Source organism: Rhododendron vialii, chromosome 5a (assembly GCF_030253575.1).
Source record: "Rhododendron vialii isolate Sample 1 chromosome 5a, ASM3025357v1".
In the NCBI taxonomy this organism is placed as follows: Eukaryota; Viridiplantae; Streptophyta; class Magnoliopsida; order Ericales; family Ericaceae; genus Rhododendron; species Rhododendron vialii.
The window spans coordinates 29717877-29740749 of NC_080561.1; the positions used below are offsets into that span (position 1 = coordinate 29717877).

The window sequence follows — 22873 nt, forward strand, 5'->3', positions numbered from 1 at the left end:
TTGAAAAAATCCAGATTTCTAAAAATGAAGACATCAACCCCACCAAAGCTACCCATCATGGAATGAACCCAGAACACTGTTGGAATATTTAAGTAGTTGTTATGAGTCTTGTCCCACATTGGTTAAACAAGTCTTGTAACAAGTTATCTCTTAATATAAATAATAGTTATTTGTGTTAGGGTTCATTAACACCCTATACACTTTTTCTCATCTCTGACAACATAGTATCAGAGCTTAATCTTAACCTACCACCATAGCCAATCTTAACCTACCACCATAGCCTACCACCATAGCCACTGCCGCCCTACGCCATCCACCATCACCGCTACCTCCGCTATCATCTTGACGCAAAAAAAAAAAACAAAAAAAAAACCCTAAAACGACCTACCCAAACCCTTTGGAATCCTAAAACAACCTACCCACACTCATCAAAACCCTAAAATGACACTGTTCATGCGACTGTTCATCGCAGCACTGTTCACGTCACTGTTCATCGGTACTGTTCACGGATACTGTTCATCAGATAATGTTCACGCGCACTGTTCATTGCGGCATATGTTCACGTCGATCTTGCCATTTTCGATCAGAAACCCCTATTCAATCTGCTTGTCTCTTGGCGATATGATTTAAGGTGATTTTCTGAGATACAATCTGTTCCTCCTTCGTCCTTGGTTGTGCCAAGTTGTTCTCGATGCGGTTTGGTGTTCATGGATGGTCTGCGGTACCGTTTAGTTGTGTTGGTTTAGTGTTTGGTTCAGTATTTGTTTGGTGTTACTGTTGGTATTAGACTTGAGTTTTTTGCACTGGCAACATAGTAGTTCTTGTTGCGGTCTTTCTTGAGTTGATGATTATTTCGTTCGTATTGGAGATTGGTTACTGATTCGTTGTTGGGTGGTTGTTTTCTCGACTTTAATGCTATCGGATCCTGTTTATTGGGGCCGTCATCTTGTCTTGTGAGTTGATGATTGTCATTGCTTGGTGATCTATTTTATTGCTTATTAGTTGTTCGGTAGTTCTTCGTCGGTTGCTAGATTGGTGGGTTGATTATTTATTGGTCGGTAGTTGGTGACATATTTGGTTGGTTGATCTATCGATAGTTGACTAGTTGCCTCTCATTGTATGAGATATTTTTGCAATGAAACCTGATTCTACTTCCGCTGTTTCTGGTGCTTTTCGTTCTTCATTCAGTCGTGGCCGTAGTTGCGGTCGTGATTCTGGGTACAGTGATCGGGTTTTTGACCATGTTTTTGGTGGTCGTGATTCTAGTCATGGTGGTTGTGGCTTTCGTCCTAGGGGCCGCATGTCAGGGGGAGGTGGCCATAGTCAGGCCGTGTTTTCAGACTGTGTACTCATTGTGGGGGAACAAATCATACAGTGGAGTACTGCTATGACCTACATGGTTTTCCTCAGGCTCATCGGGTTACTCATTTTAAAGATGTTCGGCAGGTTACTCACTCTACTGCTATGGTGACTATTTCTGTGGAGGAGTACCAACGCCTTGTGTCACATCAGACAAGTTCCTCCATTGCTACGCTATCTCAGACAGGTTCTTCTAGTGCTTGTATTGCATCTTTCCGTTTTTCTATTCCTTGGGTTATTGATTCTGGTGCATCTGATCATATGACGGGTACTGCCACTATTTTTTCTGACCATCAATCTATTGATAAACCATCTCATGTTACCTTAGCCGATGGGTTTACCATTGATATTATTGGTTTGGGTTCTGTTTCTGTTTCTTCCTCTCTAACTTTGAATTCCGTATTGCATGTTCCTCGTTTTCTATTAAATCTTATGTCTGTCAGTAAACTTACCAAATCTTTAAATTGCTCTGTCACATTCCTTCCCAATGGTTGTGTATTTCAGGATCTCAAGACGGGGCGAAAAATTGGTAGCGGTATTGAACGTGGTGGCCTGTATTACTTTACCGACGATATTCACCCTAGCTCTGTTGCCCTACAGTCTTCGGTGTCACCCTATCAACATCATTGTCGTCTTGGTCATCCATCCTTTCAAAACCTTAAACGGCTAGTACCTTCATGTAGCCGTGTTGATGTTTTGCCATGTGAAATCTGTGAGTTTAGTAAACATCATAGAGTGTCTTTTTATCCTAGGGTTGAGAGTCGTGTGTCTTGTCCTTTTCAATTAGTTCATTCTGATATTTGGGACCCAATGCGTGTCCCTAATGTTTTTGGCTTCCAATATTATGTTATCTTTGTCGATGATTACTCTCGTGTCACGTATCTTTATCTCATGAAAGAAAGGTCAGAGTTGTCTTCTATTTTTAAATCATTTTATACGGAGATCAAAACTCAGTTTGATACTTGCATTCGCATATTTCGTTCTGACAATGCGGGTGAATATTTTCATAATTCTCTTTCTAAGTTTTTTGATGATCATGGTATAATTCACCAATCTTCTTGTGCTCGGACTCCACAACAAAATGGAGTTGCCGAACGCAAGATTAGGCATTTATCAGAGGTTATGCGTGCTCTGCTATTCCAAATGCAAGTTCCTAAGTCTTATTGGAGTTATGTTGTTCTTACAGCATGTTATTTGATCAATCGTATGCCATCTAGAGTCCTAGGCGGTCAAATACCCCATACGGTTTTATTTCCTGGTCGGCCTCTCCACTCATTACCCCTACGAGTGTTCGGGTGCACCTGTTATGTTCATACTCTTGATCCTGACCAGGACAAACTTGATCCACGGTCAATTCGGTGTATTTTCCTGGGATACTCGCGCACTCAGAAAGGGTATAAGTGTTACTCACCGTCTCTACGTCGTCATTTTGTTTGTGTTGATGTCACGTTTAATGAGTCATTACCCTTTTACTCGGGTCACCGTGCTCCAGTTGACCTTCCTGCTGAGACTGAGTCTGTGTTTCCTATTTGCGTACCATCTTTGCCACCCTTGCAGGTGTATGTTCGTCGGCAGAAAGTATTAACAGCCCCACCAGTGCCTTCCGCCGCGCCTCCTCCGTCTCATGATTTAGTTCCACAACCACCGACACCTCCACCACCGCCACCACCACCTCCGCCTCCGCCTCTGCCTCCACCTCCACCTCCACCTCCGCCTTTATCATCACCTGGTCTTTCTATAGCTCTTCGCAAAGGTATTCGGTCTTGCACTTCTCAGCCTATTGATCGTTTTGTGTCTTATGCTCACTTGTCGCCGTCCCTTCGTGCTTTTATTACTTCTATTTCGTCTATTTTTGTTCCTAATACTGTTCGGGAGGCCTTATCTATTTCCGAGTGGCGGACAGCTATGGAGGTTGAGATGTCTGCTCTACATGACAGTGGCACTTGGGAGTTGGTTCCTCTTCCGCTAGGAAAGTCTACTGTTGGTTGTGGGTGGGTCTTTACGGTCAAATATCATCCTGATGGGTCTGTTGAGCGTTACAAAGCTCGTCTTGTTGCTAAGGGATATACTCAGACTTATGGTGTTGATTATGCTGAAACTTTTTCTCCAGTTGCCAAGCTTGGTTCTGTCCGCCTTCTTATCTCCCTTGCAGCCAATCTTGGTTGGCCTTTATTCCAGTTGGATGTTAAAAATGCCTTTCTTCATGGGGATCTCCAGGAGGAAGTTTATATGGAGCAACCACCTGGGTTTGTTGCTCAGGGGGAGCGTAATCAGGTATGTCGTCTTCGCAAAGCACTATATGGTCTTAAGCAGTCTCCTCGGGCCTGGTTTGGCAAGTTCAGTAATGCAGTTTTGAAATTTGGGATGAGTCGCTGTCAGTTTGATCATTCGATTTTCTCTCTCTCATCTGACCGAGGGAAAGTATTATTGATTGTTTATGTGGATGATATTATTATTACGGGCGATGATCAAAAAGGTATTGATGAGTTGAAGGTATTTCTGCAGAGTCAGTTTCATACCAAAGATCTGGGAAGGGTGCGATATTTTTTGGGTATTGAGGTTGCACGATCTAAAGATGGCATTAGTTTATCACAGAGAAAATATGTACTAGATATTCTAGATGAGACTGGTTTATTGGGGTCAAAGCCTGTCGATACTCCTATGGATCCTAATGTCAAACTGTGTGTTGATCAGGGGGAGCAGTTTTCTAGCCCTGACCAATATCGTCGCTTGGTTGGTAAATTGAACAATCTTACTATTACACGTCCAGATATCTCGTTTGCAGTTAGTATTGTGAGTCAGTTTATGTCTGCTCCTCGTTTTCCACATTGGGAGGCCGTTCTTAGAATTGTAAAGTATCTCAAGGCTCATCCAGGACATGGTTTGTTTAATCGAGCTAATAGTCACTTATGTATTGAGGCTTTTACTGACTCTGATTGGGCAGGAGGACCTTCTGATAGGAGATCCACTACAGGATATTGTGTTTTTCTCGGTGGAAACCTTGTCAACTGGAAGAGTAAGAAACAAACAGTGGTTGCACGGTCTAGTTTAGAGGCAGAGTATAGAGCTATGGCCCACACGACATGTGAGATTGTATTGGTGCGATCTTTTCTTGAGGAGATAGGATTTAGCGTACAATTGCCAATGAATATGTATTGTGATAATCAGGCAGCAATTCACATTGCATCCAATCCGGTATTTCATGAGAGGACTAAGCATATTGAAGTTGATTGTCATCTGGTGCGTGAGAAGTTAGTTGGTGGTGTGATAGCTACTCCCTTCGTGTCTACAAGTGCTCAGTTAGCTGACATATTTACTAAGTCATTGTTCAAGCCCCGATTAGAGTTGTTATGTAGCAAGCTGGGACTTTGTGATATCTATTCTCCAGCTTGAGGGGGAGTGTTGGAATATTTAAGTAGTTGTTATGAGTCTTGTCCCACATTGGTTAAACAAGTCTTGTAACAAGTTATCTCTTAATATAAATAATAGTTATTTGTGTTAGGGTTCATTAACACCCTATACACTTTTTCTCATCTTTGACAACAAACACTACCAGCTTGCTCTCCAAGAGCTCCAGCAACTTTAGTCAGAAGGTCTGATCGAGCCCACAACCTCTCAGTGGGCATGTGAAGCATTTTATGTAAATAAAAGGACAGAGCAGATAAGAGGAAAACTCCGCCTGGTTATCAATTACCAGCCTCTTAAATCATTTTCTGCAGGATAACAAGTTCCCTCTTTTTCGGAGAAGTGTTCTTTTTGCAAACTTGCCTAAAGCTCAATTTTTTTTAAAGTTTGACTTAAAAGCAGGTTTCTGGCAGCTGGGCATCCATCTAGATGATCGTCCCAAAACTGATTTTTGCATTCCAGATCACCACTTTTAATGGTCAGTCATGCCTTTTGGATTGAAAACAGCTCCATCTTTATTTCTAAAGGCCATGATTCAGATATTTTCTCCCATCTTATCTTTAGCACTTGTCTACATTGCTGATATACTACTCTTTTCTCCAGATATTGAGTCTCATGCTGTCTTATTACAAACTTTCCATTCCCTAGTCGAAACCCATGGTGTCATGCTCTCAGCGAAAAAAATGCTTCTTGCTCAACCAGAAATTGATTTTTTAGGGATACATATCTCTAAAGGTCAATATGCCCTCCAACCTTATATAGCCTCTTAACTTGACCATTTTTCAGATGAAAATCTCACAGTCAAATAAGTTCAACAGTTCCTTGGGATTGTTAACTCTATGGCTGATTTCATTCCCAACATCGCCCAATACCGTACTCCTCTCTCAGCTTTACTGAAGAAAACCCCTCCTCCTTGGTTAGCTCTTTGTACCAAAGCTGTCAAAGACCTCAAAGCCTTAGCTAAAACTCTTCCTCCATTAACCATATCTTCAGATGGGAAGAGAGTCCTTCAGACAGATGCCTCTGATCTATATTGGGGAGCAGTTCTTTTGGAAGAAAATTCAGAACAAAAGTACAGAATTTGTGGATATAAGAGTGGTGTATTCTCTCCAGCAGAACTTCATTACTACTCTACTTACAAAGAAATTCTTGCAATTAAAAGGAGCATTGAGAAGTTTGAATTTCATCTAATCGGTTATCATTTTCTAATTGAGACTGATATGATGAGTTTTTCCAGCATGCTCAAGTTCAAACAGAAGCACCTACCAAAGGCACAGTTATTCAGAGAGGCAAATTGATTTTCCAATTGGAATTTTGATGCTGTTCACGTAAAAGGAAAAAACAAATGTCCTCCCTGATTTTCTGTCAAGGCTCAAAAAAGAAATCAACCAATTTTCAAAAACAAAACCACATTCCTTTGTTCCTGGTTGTTTCCCAATGATTTCCTGTTTCCACCCAGTTAATCTTTCTGTCCACCTTCAGTGTCACATTTTAGAGTTAACCCTTCTTTCCAGGTGTGTCCAAATGTGTCAAAACCTTCAGCATCTTTGCATTTTCAAGTATGGTCTTGATGAAGGTCTCATAAAAGGTTTACCTTTCCATCCTGTCTATCCATTTCTCACCCAGTTTGAAGTATCTTACCATAATGTCTTTTATTTCAAAAAGGAAGCTTATCTCCTCTTATGGTATTTAGTAGATGTGTATATTATAAGTGTCTGTTTTAATAAATCAGCAGTATTGGTGTATCTGGCACATGCGGCGTTTGATTAGGTCCATCCTTCGGAAGATTTCTTTTTGAAATTTCTCTTGCTCTTCGGAAGCATATCCTATTGGCAACAGAAGATCAGACAAATCTCCAACAGTGCAGGCGGAGATCTCCAATTTGCTTTTTAGACAAGTCGTAACAACAGGAGTCATCTCAATCCAGATGGTTCTATTACATAGAGAAAGGAGTATCATACCATATTCCTCTCTGCATATCCAGAGTCTCAGAGAATCCCAATCGACAGTGGAAATTATTTGGTTATGATTCAAACACTGTGTTTACTTAATGGATTAACACCTATAGAAATTCCCTCATCTCTCCTTCATTATGAATCTGCAAATTGGAAATTCAATGATACTTATCCGGAAGAATGGCGCCAAAATATCTGCTACCTTTTGAAACAGTATTACTTGATCGACAGAACTGAAGATTATTCTGAAGAAAGTGGTTCAGATGATCCAGAATAACAACCATGTGCTCATGACAGCTGTGTCTTTTATGTGGTGTAAATTATTAGTTTGTACTGTAGAATAGTAATAGTCATTCCTTTTTAGAATGGGTGAATTAGGTGTACAGGTAGAATAGTAACTTTCAATTATTTGTGAATAGTAACTGTATAGTAACTTTCAATTATATGTACCGCCTAATACGTAGGTGTGTTGTAGGTCTGTAATATGAAGACTAGGAACAGTGTCTTATCGTGTCTGTATTTCCCTCCTTACGCCTATAAAAGGAGGGTTCACCCCATTGTAAAGATCAAAGCCAATTCAAGCTAGAGTTCAGTGTTCTCTAATAATATATCTTGTGTCTTGTGTTCTCTCACTCTCTCGATCCTAACCTACTTTGTGTTTGTACCCACTTCGCGTCTGTCCAATTAAGATGATAAGAAAAACTTTGTATGTCGATTTTCTGGCATCCCTGTCCTATACCTTATTTTCTGTAGTTTTCCTCCGCTATTCTTTTTCGCCACTGAAAGAGACATACTCTATCTTAAATATAAGGAAAGAGAACGAAGATCACCCAACCGCCTCATATGGGGCTTGAATCGACAACCCCTGCATGAAAAGATTATGCTACTCCAGTTGCCAAAGTGCCCCTAGTTTAAAGAGTAAATTGTTCTTCCCATTGGACTCCATTTTTTTTTCCCTTCATGTAGCTCTCTTTCTCTCCACAAACATAGGAGAAAGAGAGATTGAAAAGTGAAGATCAAAGAAACGCATTATGCATAGCATGCTCTAGAATTTCGTAGAATGGGGAGTCAGAATCTTTCGGCCGGAACTGGTTATGTGGCAACATAAATCTCGGGTTCGCATTTGCAATATACAGACCAGTTTTAGAGCACCAATTGCAAGAAGCCACAAATGCACGCACGCCCAAAAAAAAAAAAAAAACAGCTTGCGCTTGAGAAAAAAATCCTAAAGCATTTTAATATTTGGACAATTATTCTACAGCATCTTAAAACAAACTTGAAATATTATTTGCTAGATCAACTAGTGTTTCTCCTTCCTAACCATTTACAATTGTTTTCTTTCCTTTCCTTTTCACTCCCTCTCTTGTGTATGTAGGATATGTTGTATGTAGCCCTATCTTAATACCTTTGTCGCTTCCGGACAAGATATCAACCAAGGCTTTATGAGAAATGAGATTTTGCTCACTCCAATTTTGAAAGATCTTTTTAGGGATCAACTAGACCACATATGGATGATCTTGAGGAGGAGCTGTAGCTGGTACAGTAACAGGTTGTGGTATGATCTCTCGAGTCCGCATGTAAGTCAAGAACTGACCAGGGAGCTCTTCCAACAGAGCCTGAACAATTGATATCTGCCCACCTGCAGGGAAAAAAAAGAAGGAAGAAAATTTGTTGGCAACGATGAAGCTAGAAGTGTAAACACAGAAGGCAAATAGACCGAAAAAAGTTTCTTAATTCTAACCGAGCTAAACACGATCGGAGGAGACAGATAATCTTATACCTGAAAAACAAACACACAACACCACACTGTGCGCGCGCGGGCACACACACAAACAGAGAGAGAGAGAGAGAGAGAGAGAGAGAGAGAGAGAGAGAGAGAGAGATTGTATTTGGTTTGGTATGGAAAACTTGCATCTTGTGAATGTAAGGACCCTTTTCAGGAGAGGAAATGAAGCTACTACATCTCTTTTTAGGAGAGGAAAAACATATGACCCTGTTCAAGTTATGATACATTGGGACATGGTATCTTGTGAATTTCTGTGGATTTGAAAGTCAACTTGGACTACAAATTCATGGGAACTACCTATTAAACTACAAACTTTTGCAGTTATGTAGCCGACCTCAATTGATTGGAACTTAAAGCTAGGTTTGGTTTGGTTATAAACTATGTGTGAGAGAAAGCCCAGCAAAAAATTGGAATCTATGATATGTTGGGACATGGTATTATTATTATTATTATTTTTTGAATTCTTCAAATTTGTCTGATGCTATTATTATATTTCGATTCTATTGTATGTGGGCACTAGTCAGGTAAGTTAACCATGCTAACATGCCATCCAATTGCATCCAACTCTAACACCTTCTGTACTCTAGCAGACTTAACCAAAGGCAATGTTAATGTCATCGTTCACAAAGGAAATTTCAATGCTATCAGCGCTAATCAACCAGTGCATGTGAAAACGTTCAAGTATAGGTTTTCAATTATGCCCACATAACCGTTTGTTAGAGAAAAAAGTCATAAAATGGACCTGATTTTCAGAACACACTACCATGCATGTGTAGAAGTGGCGAGTCTGCACGTGTGTGTTCATGCGAAAACATGGCAGTGACGCACAAATAAATATTTTCATTACCAATCACTTTATGTACCCAGCCAAAGAAAGTAAAGGCAAGTATAAGAACTGATTGTGCTAAAAGTTATATTCCATTCATCTGTCTGATGCCAAGATGGGGAAAAATAGGCATGAACTCACCATGCACCTCACGCATTGGAACAAACTGTACAATGTCTCGTGTAGCTATCCGTCCAGTAGAACTCTCTAATCTTTGTCCGTTGTCAGCATCAAGGATCTGCAAGATAACAAGAATTATAACACACCAAATCTTGAAGACAACTTTGAGGAACCGAACATAGAAATGGTGACAAAAGGTAATGTTGGGATTTAAGTACAGCAAGTGGTTTGGACCTCCATTTGTGTAAAATCTGCACCACCAACTCCAACAATAAGAACTGAGAGGGGTAGATCAGATGCCCGAACCAAAGCATTTTTAGTTTCTTGGAGATCAGTAAGGACGCCATCCTATAAAGACGTGAAACATTTTTATTACCTCAAGAAAGAACAAACAAAATAGTAGGGACAAGGAAATTAGATTGTTTAATCTGTACCGTTATAATAAGCAATACAAAATACTTGCTATTGGTAGAGGAGACAGAATGACCAGCAATATCTGCAGCTGTGTTTATCACTTGGCCAAACAAAGTGGGGCCAGCAAGAGTAACATTGCGCAAAGCACTAGCATAAGCAGCCATGATCCCTTCTACTCCTTCAACCTGAAAAAGGCGAATTGACCATTTTAATTACTGAACTGCGTATAACTAAACAACATCATTATTAATTGTTATCTATGATTCCACAAGTATTGGTCACTGGAATGAGCAATACATGAGTATGGTTTTCCAATGTATGCAACAGTATAGCTCAAAAGAAGAGAAAGAAAGAAACAGCAGGGCAATGGCGCAGAAGTGCTCACTGATGCGCACCTAGTATTTTTCCTCGGGGAATTACAGAATGAAAAGATATGATGACAAGATATCTTACTAGCAATTCAAAAAGGTTTAGCCCTTCCCTATTAGGACGGCTCAAGGCAAATTACAAAGAAATCAAAAGAACTTTGCCATAGGCTTAGTCTATAACTATAACACACACATGCGCGCACGCGCACACACACATGCGCGCGCGCACACACACACACACACAGAAAAAACCCTACATGACACTGATAGTCTGATTTCCACATTTCTCAGGTCCCCGAAAAATGTCTGTGATGTAGTGACGACTAGCCAACAACAATTATCATGAAGAGATCTCTGAAATGCTATCCAAAATAGGCACGCGAGGGATAGGCACGTGAGGGCAATACCCTAGCTACACAAATCCTCTCAACCAACCAATCTAATAGTTCACTTCGTCATGTCTTCAGCGGAATACGCCAGACGTACAGGGAGATAAGATGGTACCGTACACATGCCACTTCAGAGCTGCAGTCAACTCTGGAGGAACAATCGGGACCCACAGTATCTAGTATAGGCAATTCTCACTCTGTAAAGAAGAGGACTTACCATAATAACTACTTACACAAACTACAAACATGGAACCAAGTAAAACACCACGAGGACAGAGGACCACCAAAGAGTGTTATTTAGAATTTAAAATCAACCACAAAAAATGGTCTTCTTCACTAGACAACAATTTAACCACTTTACTTTCCCTATTCTCCAAGTGCTACGTATTAACCTCTTTTGATACATAGTCTAGAGTATCTTTAGTAGTAGTAGAATTTGGGCATCCCGTGCGTTAAAGCATCCAACTCAAAACCAATTGGCAATCAGTGGAGAGGCCTCCCAGGCTCATATACTAGTTTTGGAGGAGATAATTAATGATGTGGGACAAACTCCAACACCGTGTACTAACTTGAAACATGAAAAGTTAAAAAAAAATACATAGCTATAAGTACTTTGTAGATATGGAATGAAAGCTATGAGCAAACTGATGAAACACAGCAACAACTCATAAAGATATGAAAACACGAAGCAGTAATTAAAAGAAAAACAGCACGATATTTCTTAATAAAAGCAAGAGTGTTTTACCTCAAAGCTACCTGCACTTCCATTCAAGTCAAAACAATGTGATACTGAACAGTCGTATGTCCTTCCGCCAAAGCCCCAAGCAGGAAAGCGCCTATCTGAATCATAAAATTGTATAACCTCCCCAACCTCCATTATGGCCTGCAATGAGTTCAGTCAAATGACTCAAATTATATACAGAACATATCAATGTATAAATATCTCTTACGACAGTGCACAAATCAAAAAGGATGCACATAACACAACTTTCAAGTCACTTCGGAGGTTAATTTCCTAAAAACACGGTAAAACAACTAGGTCTAAGAGCTAGAATTTCCCTCTCGTATTTTTATATTTTCGTAGTCTTCAGATAACTATTGTTTTTATATTCAACAAGAGGTCTCTTCTCCCTTTTTCATATGGAAGGAAACTGCTCTTGATACTGTATTCTGATATGTTCTAATTCCAAATAGAAAGCTCATTAGGGGAAGGGGTGGCACCCAAAACACTACTCAAACCATGCCAGTGATGCCACTAGGAGGGGAAGTTTCCCTATTAGAGATTGATTTGATCCAATTGCGGCGAAAAGTAATGTGGGACTACAATTTTTCTTGCTTCAACTAATTTAGTCACACAGCATGAAGTTTCCAATAGCCATCTGACTGGAAGTGGGGCAATAGTTCTGCAAATTAAGCCAGAGAAAATTTAGGTGATTCATGAAGAAAAGATGACCGCAGATTTGATGTCAACTTTACCTGCTGGTAAGCGTTGAGTCGTCCTGAAGGATCAATGTAATGCAAGGAATCTCGACTATGCGGATTACCATTCGAAGCTGGAAAAAGCTGAAACCTTAGTGTGTGAACGAAACAACTTGAAGAAAAGTGTATGTTTCAAAAGGCAACATAAAGGGGTTTCCAATGAAAAGTTAATTACCAGTGAAGTCAACAGCTACCATAAAGTTCAGCTCAAATCCACTAGACATATAATCAAGAAAACTGTACAGTTTCGTCTCAATAAATCGGTCCACGAAGAGTTGCCCCTTCAGAACCTACAGATTACATTAATCGAAGGAGATATCAGACATGATGGGCAAGCAGTCTGCCACTATATACCCTTCCAGAATATGAAACAAATACCTTCTCATGAGTATGGTGACGAGATGATGGCAGTATAAAATTTGCACCAATTTTTTCTTTGTGAAGTTTTTCCAAGTCCACTATCGATTTCTGAATTTTACTGTCAAAAACAACCTGCAGATTTAGTGTTTATGAACCATAAAGAAAATGAAATACTAAACCATGTGGCATTTAAAGTGTAAGAAGGTGAAAAGCCTACAAATGGAAGAGAAACAAGAAATGAAAGCACTAATCATCAAAAGGTACATCAAAAAGGTACCCGATAAGAACATGATTTCCACTGCTATTGAAATCAAAACACTCCAAAATTAATGGGTTATCCTGCATCAAAAGCAAATTATTATCAATCAACTTGCGGAAAAGTAACAGTAACCTGTTGCTGTAGCTGTATAATCACAATAGTTTTGTATGTTTACAATAGAGCCATGGCTCACACGACGTGTGAACTTGTTTGCGCTCTTTTCTTGAGGAGATAGGATTCAGTGTGCAATTGCCGATGAATTTGTACTGTGATAATCAAGCTGCGATTCACATTGCATCTAATCCAATGTTTCGTGAGAGAACTAAGCACTACTCCTTTCATGTCTACAGGCACTCAATAGGCAGATATATTTACTAAGTCGTTGTTCAAATCTCATTCAGAGTTGTTATGTAACACGTTGGGACTTTGTCATATCTATTCTCCAGCTTGAGGGGGAGTGTTCGAATATATGTTTAGTCTTAAGTCTTGTCCCACATAGGTTAATGAAGTATTGTAATCAAGTATCTCATAACATAAATAATAGAAGTATGTGTTAGGGTTAATTAACTCCTTATACACTTTCTCTATTCTTCCAAACAACATAAACAAAAGTTTCTAATTTGACCAGAATAATATCACAAGCTTACCTTGCTACCAAATCGCTGCATAGTTAGAGTCAGGGGCTTCCAAACTGGATTCAAATTGTTGTTCACCACTTCTGTTTTGCAGATAGGAACAGAACCTCCACTCTCAACAATCCTAGATATTCTTAAGAAAGGATCCTGGAAGTCATAATGAAGAAAAAAATAAGAGCCTAAATATAATTGTTGAAAGTAAACCTCTACACTACAGCATTTTCCTGTACTCACACTTTTAGAAAAAAGATCCTTGTTATCCAGATGCGAACAACGAAACGCTATCTCGACAGCATTTCTTGAAGCAATTGTTTCCTCTGCATGCACGGTAATTGTCCCCAAGTTTACCAGACCAGCCTGCCCCTTCTTATTGTGGAGTTTTAGCGTCAAACTCCGACTTTGTTTTGTCACAATCTGCTTTTAGTTAACCAAGCGGAAAAACAAACATATTACAATTGTAAAGTTGTAGAATGTAGGCTGCAGAATGTAAGGATCACAATCAAATAAAAAAAGGGAAGTCAAGATGATTTATATTCTTCGCCATAAAAAAGGAGGGCCCTTCTAATTTGAGTGCTAGACACGTCTTTGGACAGTAACACACGTGCTTTGGAGAGAAATGGTGTCTGACATCGGTATGTGACCTCTGGCGAGGTGTCCATGTTTCATAGGTTGTCAATATATGTGTTTTGTGTATGAGGCAACAACCTTACCTGACCCTTCCAATACGTACCTGGAAGATGGTAAAGGGCATGTTTACCAAGACACCCTAGTCCTGCCTAGTTGGATAGCCGGAGATGCCATTGTAAGGTGTAGGGAGCAATTAGCTACTTGTTTCAAATTGTCAGACTGATTGTACCATGCATTTGTTGGATAGTGTAAACTTTATTGTGGGCCTTTTATGTGTGTGAGGTAAGAGACAAGAGAGGTGATAAGAGTAAGAGAGAGAGAGAGCCGCACCAGTTAAGTGAGAAGCTGGAATTCGGTGAGTTAAGATGGCAGTTGAAAGAATGAGTGGATCACAATGTACTATGGTTTCTAAATATACGTTTGTATGCATTGTGTAGTAGGTGTGGGAAAGAGAGAGAGAGCAGAAGAACGTGGAATCCCTTAGGGGGGTTTCCCCCCACAGTTGTGTGTGAGAGAGATGGGAGTGATTGAGATGTACGTGTATAATTTTATAATTTTAATACAAAGTGTGTGCAAGTTGTGTGAATTTTAGTCTCTCTATTTCCCATCAGCATTGTGTGTACTTGATTGGTTGCAGAGTTGATTTGGCAACATCAAACAAGGGCAGCTTGCCTGCCTTAGAATCTGGATTTGCATTTGCATTTTTATTTTTCGTTGGTGGGTGATAGGCTTGTTACCTCCTCAAATTCACAGGCTTGGCAATCCTTCCAAATTGTGTGTGTGCGTGCATGTATATATATTTACATATGTGCATGTGTATGCATGTGTATATCTAAAGGCATGTACCATTTGGGGGTGTCAAATGAATAGTAGGCTCTAAGTGATTGGGAAGTCTTGTTATTATGTGATAAATGATAACTATACTGTATGAAGGCACACGAGAATGATGAAACACTTTTTTTTTTTAACAGATTTGCAAACGAAAATTGCAATGGCATGTGTAAATGAAGGCATGTATTGTAGTTCTTATTAGACTCTAATTTTGTATCTGCTATTTTTCTTATATAAGCATTCGTTACATGGTGAAAGCACAAACAAGTAATTTAACATGTCCCTAATGTGTGGTGTCTTCCATTTTTTTAGAAATATGAGAATTAGAATGTACGTATCTTGTCCATGTCATGTTGCGTACCCGTGTCAGTACTACATAGTCAATAACAGACAATTCTAGTCAATGTTGGGTATGCCAAGAACATTTTCAGTATTTCCAATATTTTCCTTTGTTCCACATCCAGTTAGTGGCAGTCATTTACCACTTTCAGTGAAAGTTAGAAGCATCCAAACATGCGATCACATAGCTTTACCCACATACAACAAACTTACAAAATGTAATTGGGTTAGGGCAAATTATCTTCTAAACAGAGCATAAATATCAAACCATGTCATTGTTGTAGATATAAGATTATCCCATATATCAAAGGCAACTTGCCTCAGAGAGAACACAACTAGCTTCACCAAGAAATTCTTGATCTTTCAACTTCAACATCTGCAACATACCAGAATAATAAACAGGCTTCACACAATTTGTGAATACAAGCGGAAAAGGGGAAAAGGAAAATGAAAGCAAAAAGAACTGCAAAACACTCTGCACTTATTCTAGGTCTATACAGAAGGGAATGGAAAGCAAGATGAAAATAAAATCATCGTTGCAGTAAAAAAAAGATGTGATCTTAAGTTATGCTCTTAAAGCGATTTGGTCCTAGGTATAGTACAAACTGAAACACTTTTAATTTCTGAGTGAAGTTAACGATTGCAGTGTTCGCAAGCTTGAGAATCAGATGTTTACAAAATGAAAGGAACTCTCATATGCTTGCTTCTAGTAAATATTTATTGAGAAAAGCAAACTAAATCCGTGTATGCTATCCGGAATTGTTGGGAGAAGAAACAAAAAAATAAAAAGGAGAGAGAAAAGGTATCAAAACATGAGTGTATCTTAGTGCTAAGGTCAAGCAATGATTAAGTACCACTGACATTATTCTAAACCAATAAAACATTTACCATTTGGCCTTAGCTCAATAGTTCTGATTACCTGAAAAACAGTAAACGACGCTTATAACCATGATGTTAAGAATCAAACATCGACGTTATTCTTTTTTAATGAATGTCATGCAGCGCATCTACAATCGTCTCATGTTTTCTTTTGATTTGTCAGCTGTGGAAAACTATATAATAGCTGTCCATAATCAACTTTGACATTGTTCTTCTGAAGGAATTTCATCTACCAAGTCTGGACTCATTTTGTAGGAGCCTTAGGGGTAGTGAGAAAATTATCTTTAGTTTGTACACATTCCAAGCATAAAAAACTACAAGAATTAAACAGCTCCTATTTTTCTAATATAGCGCACAAGTACTAGTTTTCTTTGACAGACAAAGTTAATCCAAAGCACCCACAGGCAGTTGAAGCATAATGGTATCTAACAGAGCCGGTCCTAAGGGTAAGCCCATGAGTGGGCCCCCCAATTTTCGGCCAATACCAATGTTAGCAGTCCACATACGTAGGTAAGGCTTAAGTATGAACTGTAATTAAGCCTCATTTGAACTAAAAGAGGTAATCTGTGTTTTGGCACCGATCTACTTCTCTTACCTTTTCATCCTCATGAAAATCTCAAGGTTTGATTCCCCTTGATTGGATCAGGACCTTATTGAAAGAATCAAAGGGGAACCCTCATAAACTCTATGGAGCTTTATGTTGAAACTGACCTTTTTCTTTAATGGTATGATTTGGTTCTATACTAAGTTGTTATTTAATCTTGAGAATCCCCATGTTATGCTCCATTGTAAAGTTGTAGGTTTTTGTTTCTAAACTTTTTCCGGAAAATTGAAATTTTCAAGGGAATTCATAAGAGGGAAGACATACAAGATATTGATTCATTTTAAGTCTGATAGACTTTGGGTTTGTGTTTTTCTTTTCTTGTTCTATGTTGGACTTTGTCAATATTTCTTCTTATAGGTTTTAGTTTTCTTTTCTACCTTTATTTTATCTTCCGTCCCAAAAAAAGCATAGGTGCCCAAAGCTTAGAAATTTGCTTTGGGCCCCTAAAAACAATGTGCCGGCCTTGGTATCTAAGCCACAGGGACACCACCACATGACATCTACTACGCACTAAACACACATCAGCTTTGATTTCAACGTCACTTTCCATAATATGTAGGCAAAATACCACCTGGAATTCAACTGAATTGAAAATTGATTACAATTGGTGAATCTTGCAAGCAAAAACCATACCATACCTTCACAGGTAAATTGTGGTAGCTTGTATCAACATCATACACATGAAAGCTGCAAAACCAAGAAGCGTCCATATTTGAGATAATTGTTAATCTAATAAGCATTTGAAGCTATCAAATGCATTAGAACAAGATTAATGTTAGTAAATAGCTTCAATCGAAAAAAGCATACATCAAGGGCTGAACAATCTCAAACTGATAAGCAACATTAATTTTCTCAATCCATGCAGGATCCAAACAGTTCATCATCACTTCTGTGCGACCAAGTTCCTCCAGAGATCCATCTCTTTTCTTAGCATAAATTACTGCCATCGGATCACTCTGCAATCAAATACGGATAGTACTTCAGTTTAAGCCATTTAAGAACAAGCATCATAATACTTTGACATCTCAAGGCGTACATTACTGACCCAAGGGGCTATCCACTCTTATCTGGCATTTGAGTCATCAGAATTGCTCTCGAAGCAGGTAAGCACTTCAAATAAATGGCTTAATTGTTAACTGTAACTCAAAACCCTAATTCTTAAGTTGCAGCCTACTTCCCCACTTTTATTGAGAGCCAAGAATGGCTTGGTCACACATGAAGAGTGTGCCCCATGAAACAAAGGAGAGCGCCTATCAGTGCTAACTGCTAACTGCCAAGCATGACACACTAAGGCCCACCCCTGTGCTTGTGACATGCTATCATCACGTCATTCTTTGCATGTAGAGTTTTCAGCTTAGCTAAGTCGTACCAAATAATATAAACGCACACACACACACACACATGTAATACACTTATTGGTCTCTTGTTTTGCTCATAGGTACAGGCTATCCCAAATATATTGAATTCCTCATACTTCAGCACTTCAAAACTCGAGGATGATTTCATGAACTCTAGAGAGTGAAAAGGGGGAAACACCGAAATACAAAGTTTTAAACAGCATGTCTACCAATTGTATAACTAAGGTGGGCCAATTTGATTTTTTAATTCACGTTTCAGTTTAGAATGCTACGTGCCATGTTCAATATGTTTGATTAGGTTTAAGGTCTACGACTCTATGGCGAAGAAGCATTTACATATGGTAAAAAGGCACTTCATGCATAAACTCCTTAACTAACAACTAGGAAGCACAGGAAGTTTTCAACAGCTATGAGCAACTGTATTTGTTTCTCCCGCAGTTCACTAACAGGATTTTAATTTCCTAAGAAAGAAGCATTTATTTGTTTAAACAACCTGTTTGTACCTTCTACAACTACCAGCATGTAGCATGCCAAGTGGTCACTAAATATCAAAGAGAAGAAGCAATACGCTATCGTCAGGTGGTCCTCAGCATTAAGATAGGGGCAAATAATATCAGCCACAAACATGTGCCTGTCTGATAAGATAAATAGATGTGGCCCCAGGCATAAAAAAGAAGAAGATAATCCTAGAACGAGGTTCAAGCAAGAAAGAAAATACTTTCTTTGACCAAATTGCTTCTACTTTGGAATGACGTCCCAAATTATAAGCCTTCTTCCAAAAAGTCAAAAAGTACAAAAAAATTTAGTTTTCCAAAAGTATCCTTACTCAATGTTTTTGGGTTGTTTCGTATATAATCAATCATTCGCCCAAAAAAAAATACGGGTCACACCGAGTACCTACTGGACACAATAAGAAATTAAAGAAGATAAAATATAGATTTTACTTGATACAAGAAAAAACTTACCTTGGAGACGATATCACGATCAAGTAACTTTGAAGCAGTTAAAGATAACTGCAATCCAAAATGGAAACATGTCATCACATACCACACGATGTAATAAAAAAGATAGATTCTACAAAAGAAGACAAAAGCAGATGGCAGCACAAGTGCCTTGAACAAAGTATAATGTGATGTCTTAACCCAAACCGAAAAAATGAAGGGGAAAAAAAAAACACCCTATTATAGTGCACTTTAGTCCATTGACTCTTCTTAGTGTACTGTTTATGTATGGTTGTGTATAACCCCACTCCCACTTGGCAAAAAGAATGAGTACTCCAAATCATTGTTGCACGTCGAATATTGCGTCTCAGCTGATATAAAATTTGGGACCCGTTGCCACCACCCAGTTAATATTTGTGAATTCGGAGAATTTAAGGTTTACTGCTAGTAACAACCTTGTTAGTTGTTGGAACCGGATATCAACAGAAAGAATCAGAATATTACAAAAAAGTTCCTTGTATGCTGACCGCCTCATGTTATATGTCACTTTAAAACTACGGAAACCTTAAAGGTCAAATATCAGTGATTGAAAGAAAAGTAGAAGAGCAGAACACAAAGAATCACCCAAATAAAATGTATGATTCCAATGGACCTTAGAATAAAATCCAGATAGGTAGCAGAAAGTAAGGAATCTTATGTGGTGGGCCAAGATTATGCTCTAATGGGACCAAGATGTATTTTGCTTTAGCCATGCTGGCTACAACTCAAGAATCTAAAATCATTAGTCACTTTTTACTAACTTGTTTGACAGACTTCAAATTTGAAACAGACAGCTTTGTCCTATAGTAGTTAACACAGTGACTGTGTGTACCATGGAAAATATATTTTGTCGTCTTGTGGCACCGCCATGTGCTGCCCCAAGACCACTGAATAATTACTCATGTCAATGCTGTCAAACTCCTTAGAAAACAGGAAAACAAAAATAGATTAATTGGCACTTTCAAGTTCACTATACTTCTGTTGATCAGAGCTACAATATACCCATAAGAATTGCTAACATGTAATGCATAATTTTCGAGGTAAACACATTATGAGAATGTTGAGCATGAAAAGACATGAAACCCAGGTCTATCCGGAAAATTAATATAAATCACCACGGAAAGAAAAAAGGTTGGCATGAAGGAAGCAATAAAACTACGCATACACAAGGGTGTACGTACTTTAACAATTGATAAAAACTCATCGTGGTGTCAATTGCCAGAAAACAATCCGTGGTAATTGATTCTTTTTTAAGTGCTAACAAGCAAAGGTTCCAAAGACTCTTCCTCAGAGAAGGACGTCAAAATTTGTGATCCCTTGGCAAATAAAAAAATGCTCAAGTCAAAGGCTGTGTATGAGCTTTTCTCCAACAGGAAGATGAAACTGAAAAACAAATCATAGTTTACATCCTCAACCAATGTGCCACCCAGAATGCACCATTCCGTCACCCCAGACAGGGGTTAGGTTCCAGTAGCACTGTGAGCTATGATGTTATTAATTCACATCACACTTCATTGATTAACAGAAGAACGTGGTTTTAAGAGAGAGAGGAGAAAAATGGAGGAAGAGGAGGGAAAGGATGTACAGAGGATTAGTACTCCATTAATAACAATCCGATCACTCAATCCCATGCAAATCAAACAAGACCCATGACTAAAACCTTCATTGTGAATCCTGTTCATTCTCTTTCCCACCCGAACTAGGCATGTCATCAAACCTGGCTTAAGGGATCCCGTGGGTCCCATTTGGACCCATATTTTAAGTTTTTGGCCCATTCAGTTTTTATCTGCTAACCTCTTGTTTATCTTGCAAAGAAGCTTGGTACTAATAGTGGCAAAGAATTATCAATACCCTGGGGAGGTGATATTCTTTATTAAAATATCCTCGAATTGATCATGGCGTTCTATCCGAAATCCCAATCAAACATTGTACAAGTGCTCCCGGAGTACTACGAATCCTTCAACATCCTAAGAGTTACTAATTTGTCCCATAATTCACCAATCCTTTGAACCCCAAAAAAACCTCTACCGGTCATCACAGTCATCAAAATGGCCTGAACAAAATACGAACAGGATTAAGGTCTACAGAACCAATTGCAGACAATGACAAAAACAAAACATCAAGGAAGAATAATCTGCGTTTGACTAGATGCAAATATACCACAAGAAAAAAGAGAGAGATGCAATTGATTCTGCATAGAATGTGCGTTAAAAGCTGAGTTTTTCTTAAATTATTGCTCTGGTGTTAGTTTTGGTATTATCTGCTTTTCGTAATTTCTTGTTTAGCTTGTCTCTGCAATATTCAAAATTAATCATTCGTTCAATAAGAGAAATCAGAAAATTGTATTTAAAAAAAACTCCAAAAACAGGGCCGAAGTTGACAGTGACACAATGTACGTTAAAAGGACGATAGCAGGGTTTCTGTTGTCCAATTGAAATTGATATATATACACAATAAATGTACACATATATAGGGGGGGTCTTTATTATGTGATGATAAACCTCAATCTGGGTAAAGAGAGCTTCAACTCCTTTGGTTCGATAGAAGAATTCAACGGCGTCGTTGTGCCCCGCCCCACCACCACCACCACCACCGGCGGCAATGCTCCTCTGCTGCTGGGCCCCTCCTACTGCCTCTTGTCCTCCCCTCACGTCTGAACAACACGCCCCCATCTCTCCCTCCCTCTCTCTCCCTCCTTCTCTGCAAATTCTCTCTCTGTGCTTCCCCTCGCCGGAGATTTATCCTTGAAAAGAATTGACGGGGCAACAAAATTGGAATCTTGATGAAAAACGAATGATCTTGACAACTCCAAGAATAGAAAAAAGAGCGTTTTGATTCAAAAAAAATACTACTGTACTCGCTAAAAATGATCCCAATGGGTTTCTAATTCTAAGCTCGCTCGCTCTCTCTCTCTCTCTCTCTCTCCCTCCCTCTCTCTCTTTCCCTCTCTCTCTCCCCTTGTATTTATTATATAGGAAATAGGAATAATAAAACCTAGAATAGGAATAACTGATTGGTGTGCTTGAATTGAACAAGTACTCCATTCAAGAGGGAGGAATTTATGGGAAATTATCCAACCCCTGCTTGGGTTCGTTCTTAATAAAAAATAAAAAAGAAAAGAGTAAAGAATACATTTTATTTGAAAAATATTAGGTGGGAGTTGTTTTTGTTTAGAAATCTTTATTAGGTGGCCAACTAAGCTTTTCTTTTCGTGTTTTTTTTTCAAAAGTGCTACACACAACGGTTGTGTAAAACACAACACACAATCAATCTCTAACCGTCCATTGCTGTAATAAATGGTCACGATTCACTTAAACTCTTTCCCATAAAAGTTACACACAACCAATCTCTAACCGTCCATTGCTGTAATAAATGGTCACGATTCACTCAAACTCTTTCTCATAAAAGTTAGACTTTTTCTTGGAAGAGTTTGTTTAAAATCTAGACCATCTAAATACATCTGGACGGTCAGAATTACGCACACAACCAACACAACGGTTGTGCAAGTAGCATTTTTGTTTTTTTTTACAGTAGCTTTTTGGACTTTTTGAGTTTTAATGTTTTATCTCTATTTAAAAAAAAATTCGCATTTGTCAATTTTGCGCTAAAAGTAGATGTTTTTAAAAATATTTGAGTAAAAGTAATTTCTTTTTACTTTTCACAAAATTTGACGCAAAGTGTAACGACTCGAATCCTCAAGCACCACAATATTAAAAAGACCATAATCTGTCTTTTATTCCAAATTTTTTTTACAATTTATAACTATCTCTAAAATAAATAAACAACACCCATTCTCGCAGCAACTCGGACGAGCCCGCTAACCAACCTGCAAGCTGGAGTCCAAAGGACCCCAGGAGTGTGTGAGACATAATAACGTGTACAATATCAATATCAAATAAA

The 22873-nt window shown here is 38.7% G+C and overlaps 1 protein-coding gene across 1 annotated transcript; it reads right to left on the reverse strand.

Annotated features, from left to right (window-relative positions):
- Window positions 1–7854: 7854 nt before the first annotated feature.
- Window positions 7855–22001, reverse strand: LOC131327395 (protein BONZAI 3-like). The gene is made up of 16 exons (XM_058360529.1): window positions 21475–22001; window positions 18959–19006; window positions 17443–17591; window positions 17274–17322; window positions 15472–15528; window positions 13590–13769; window positions 13368–13502; window positions 12739–12800; window positions 12480–12579; window positions 12277–12391; window positions 12099–12175; window positions 11368–11505; window positions 9886–10050; window positions 9686–9799; window positions 9473–9569; window positions 7855–8358 (listed from the first exon to the last, which is right to left on the reverse strand). Exons 1-16 carry the CDS (start codon window positions 21643–21645, stop codon window positions 8216–8218), a joined length of 1800 nt encoding a protein of 599 aa, XP_058216512.1. The 5' UTR covers window positions 21646–22001; the 3' UTR covers window positions 7855–8215.
- Between the last annotated feature and the right edge of the window lie 872 nt (window positions 22002–22873).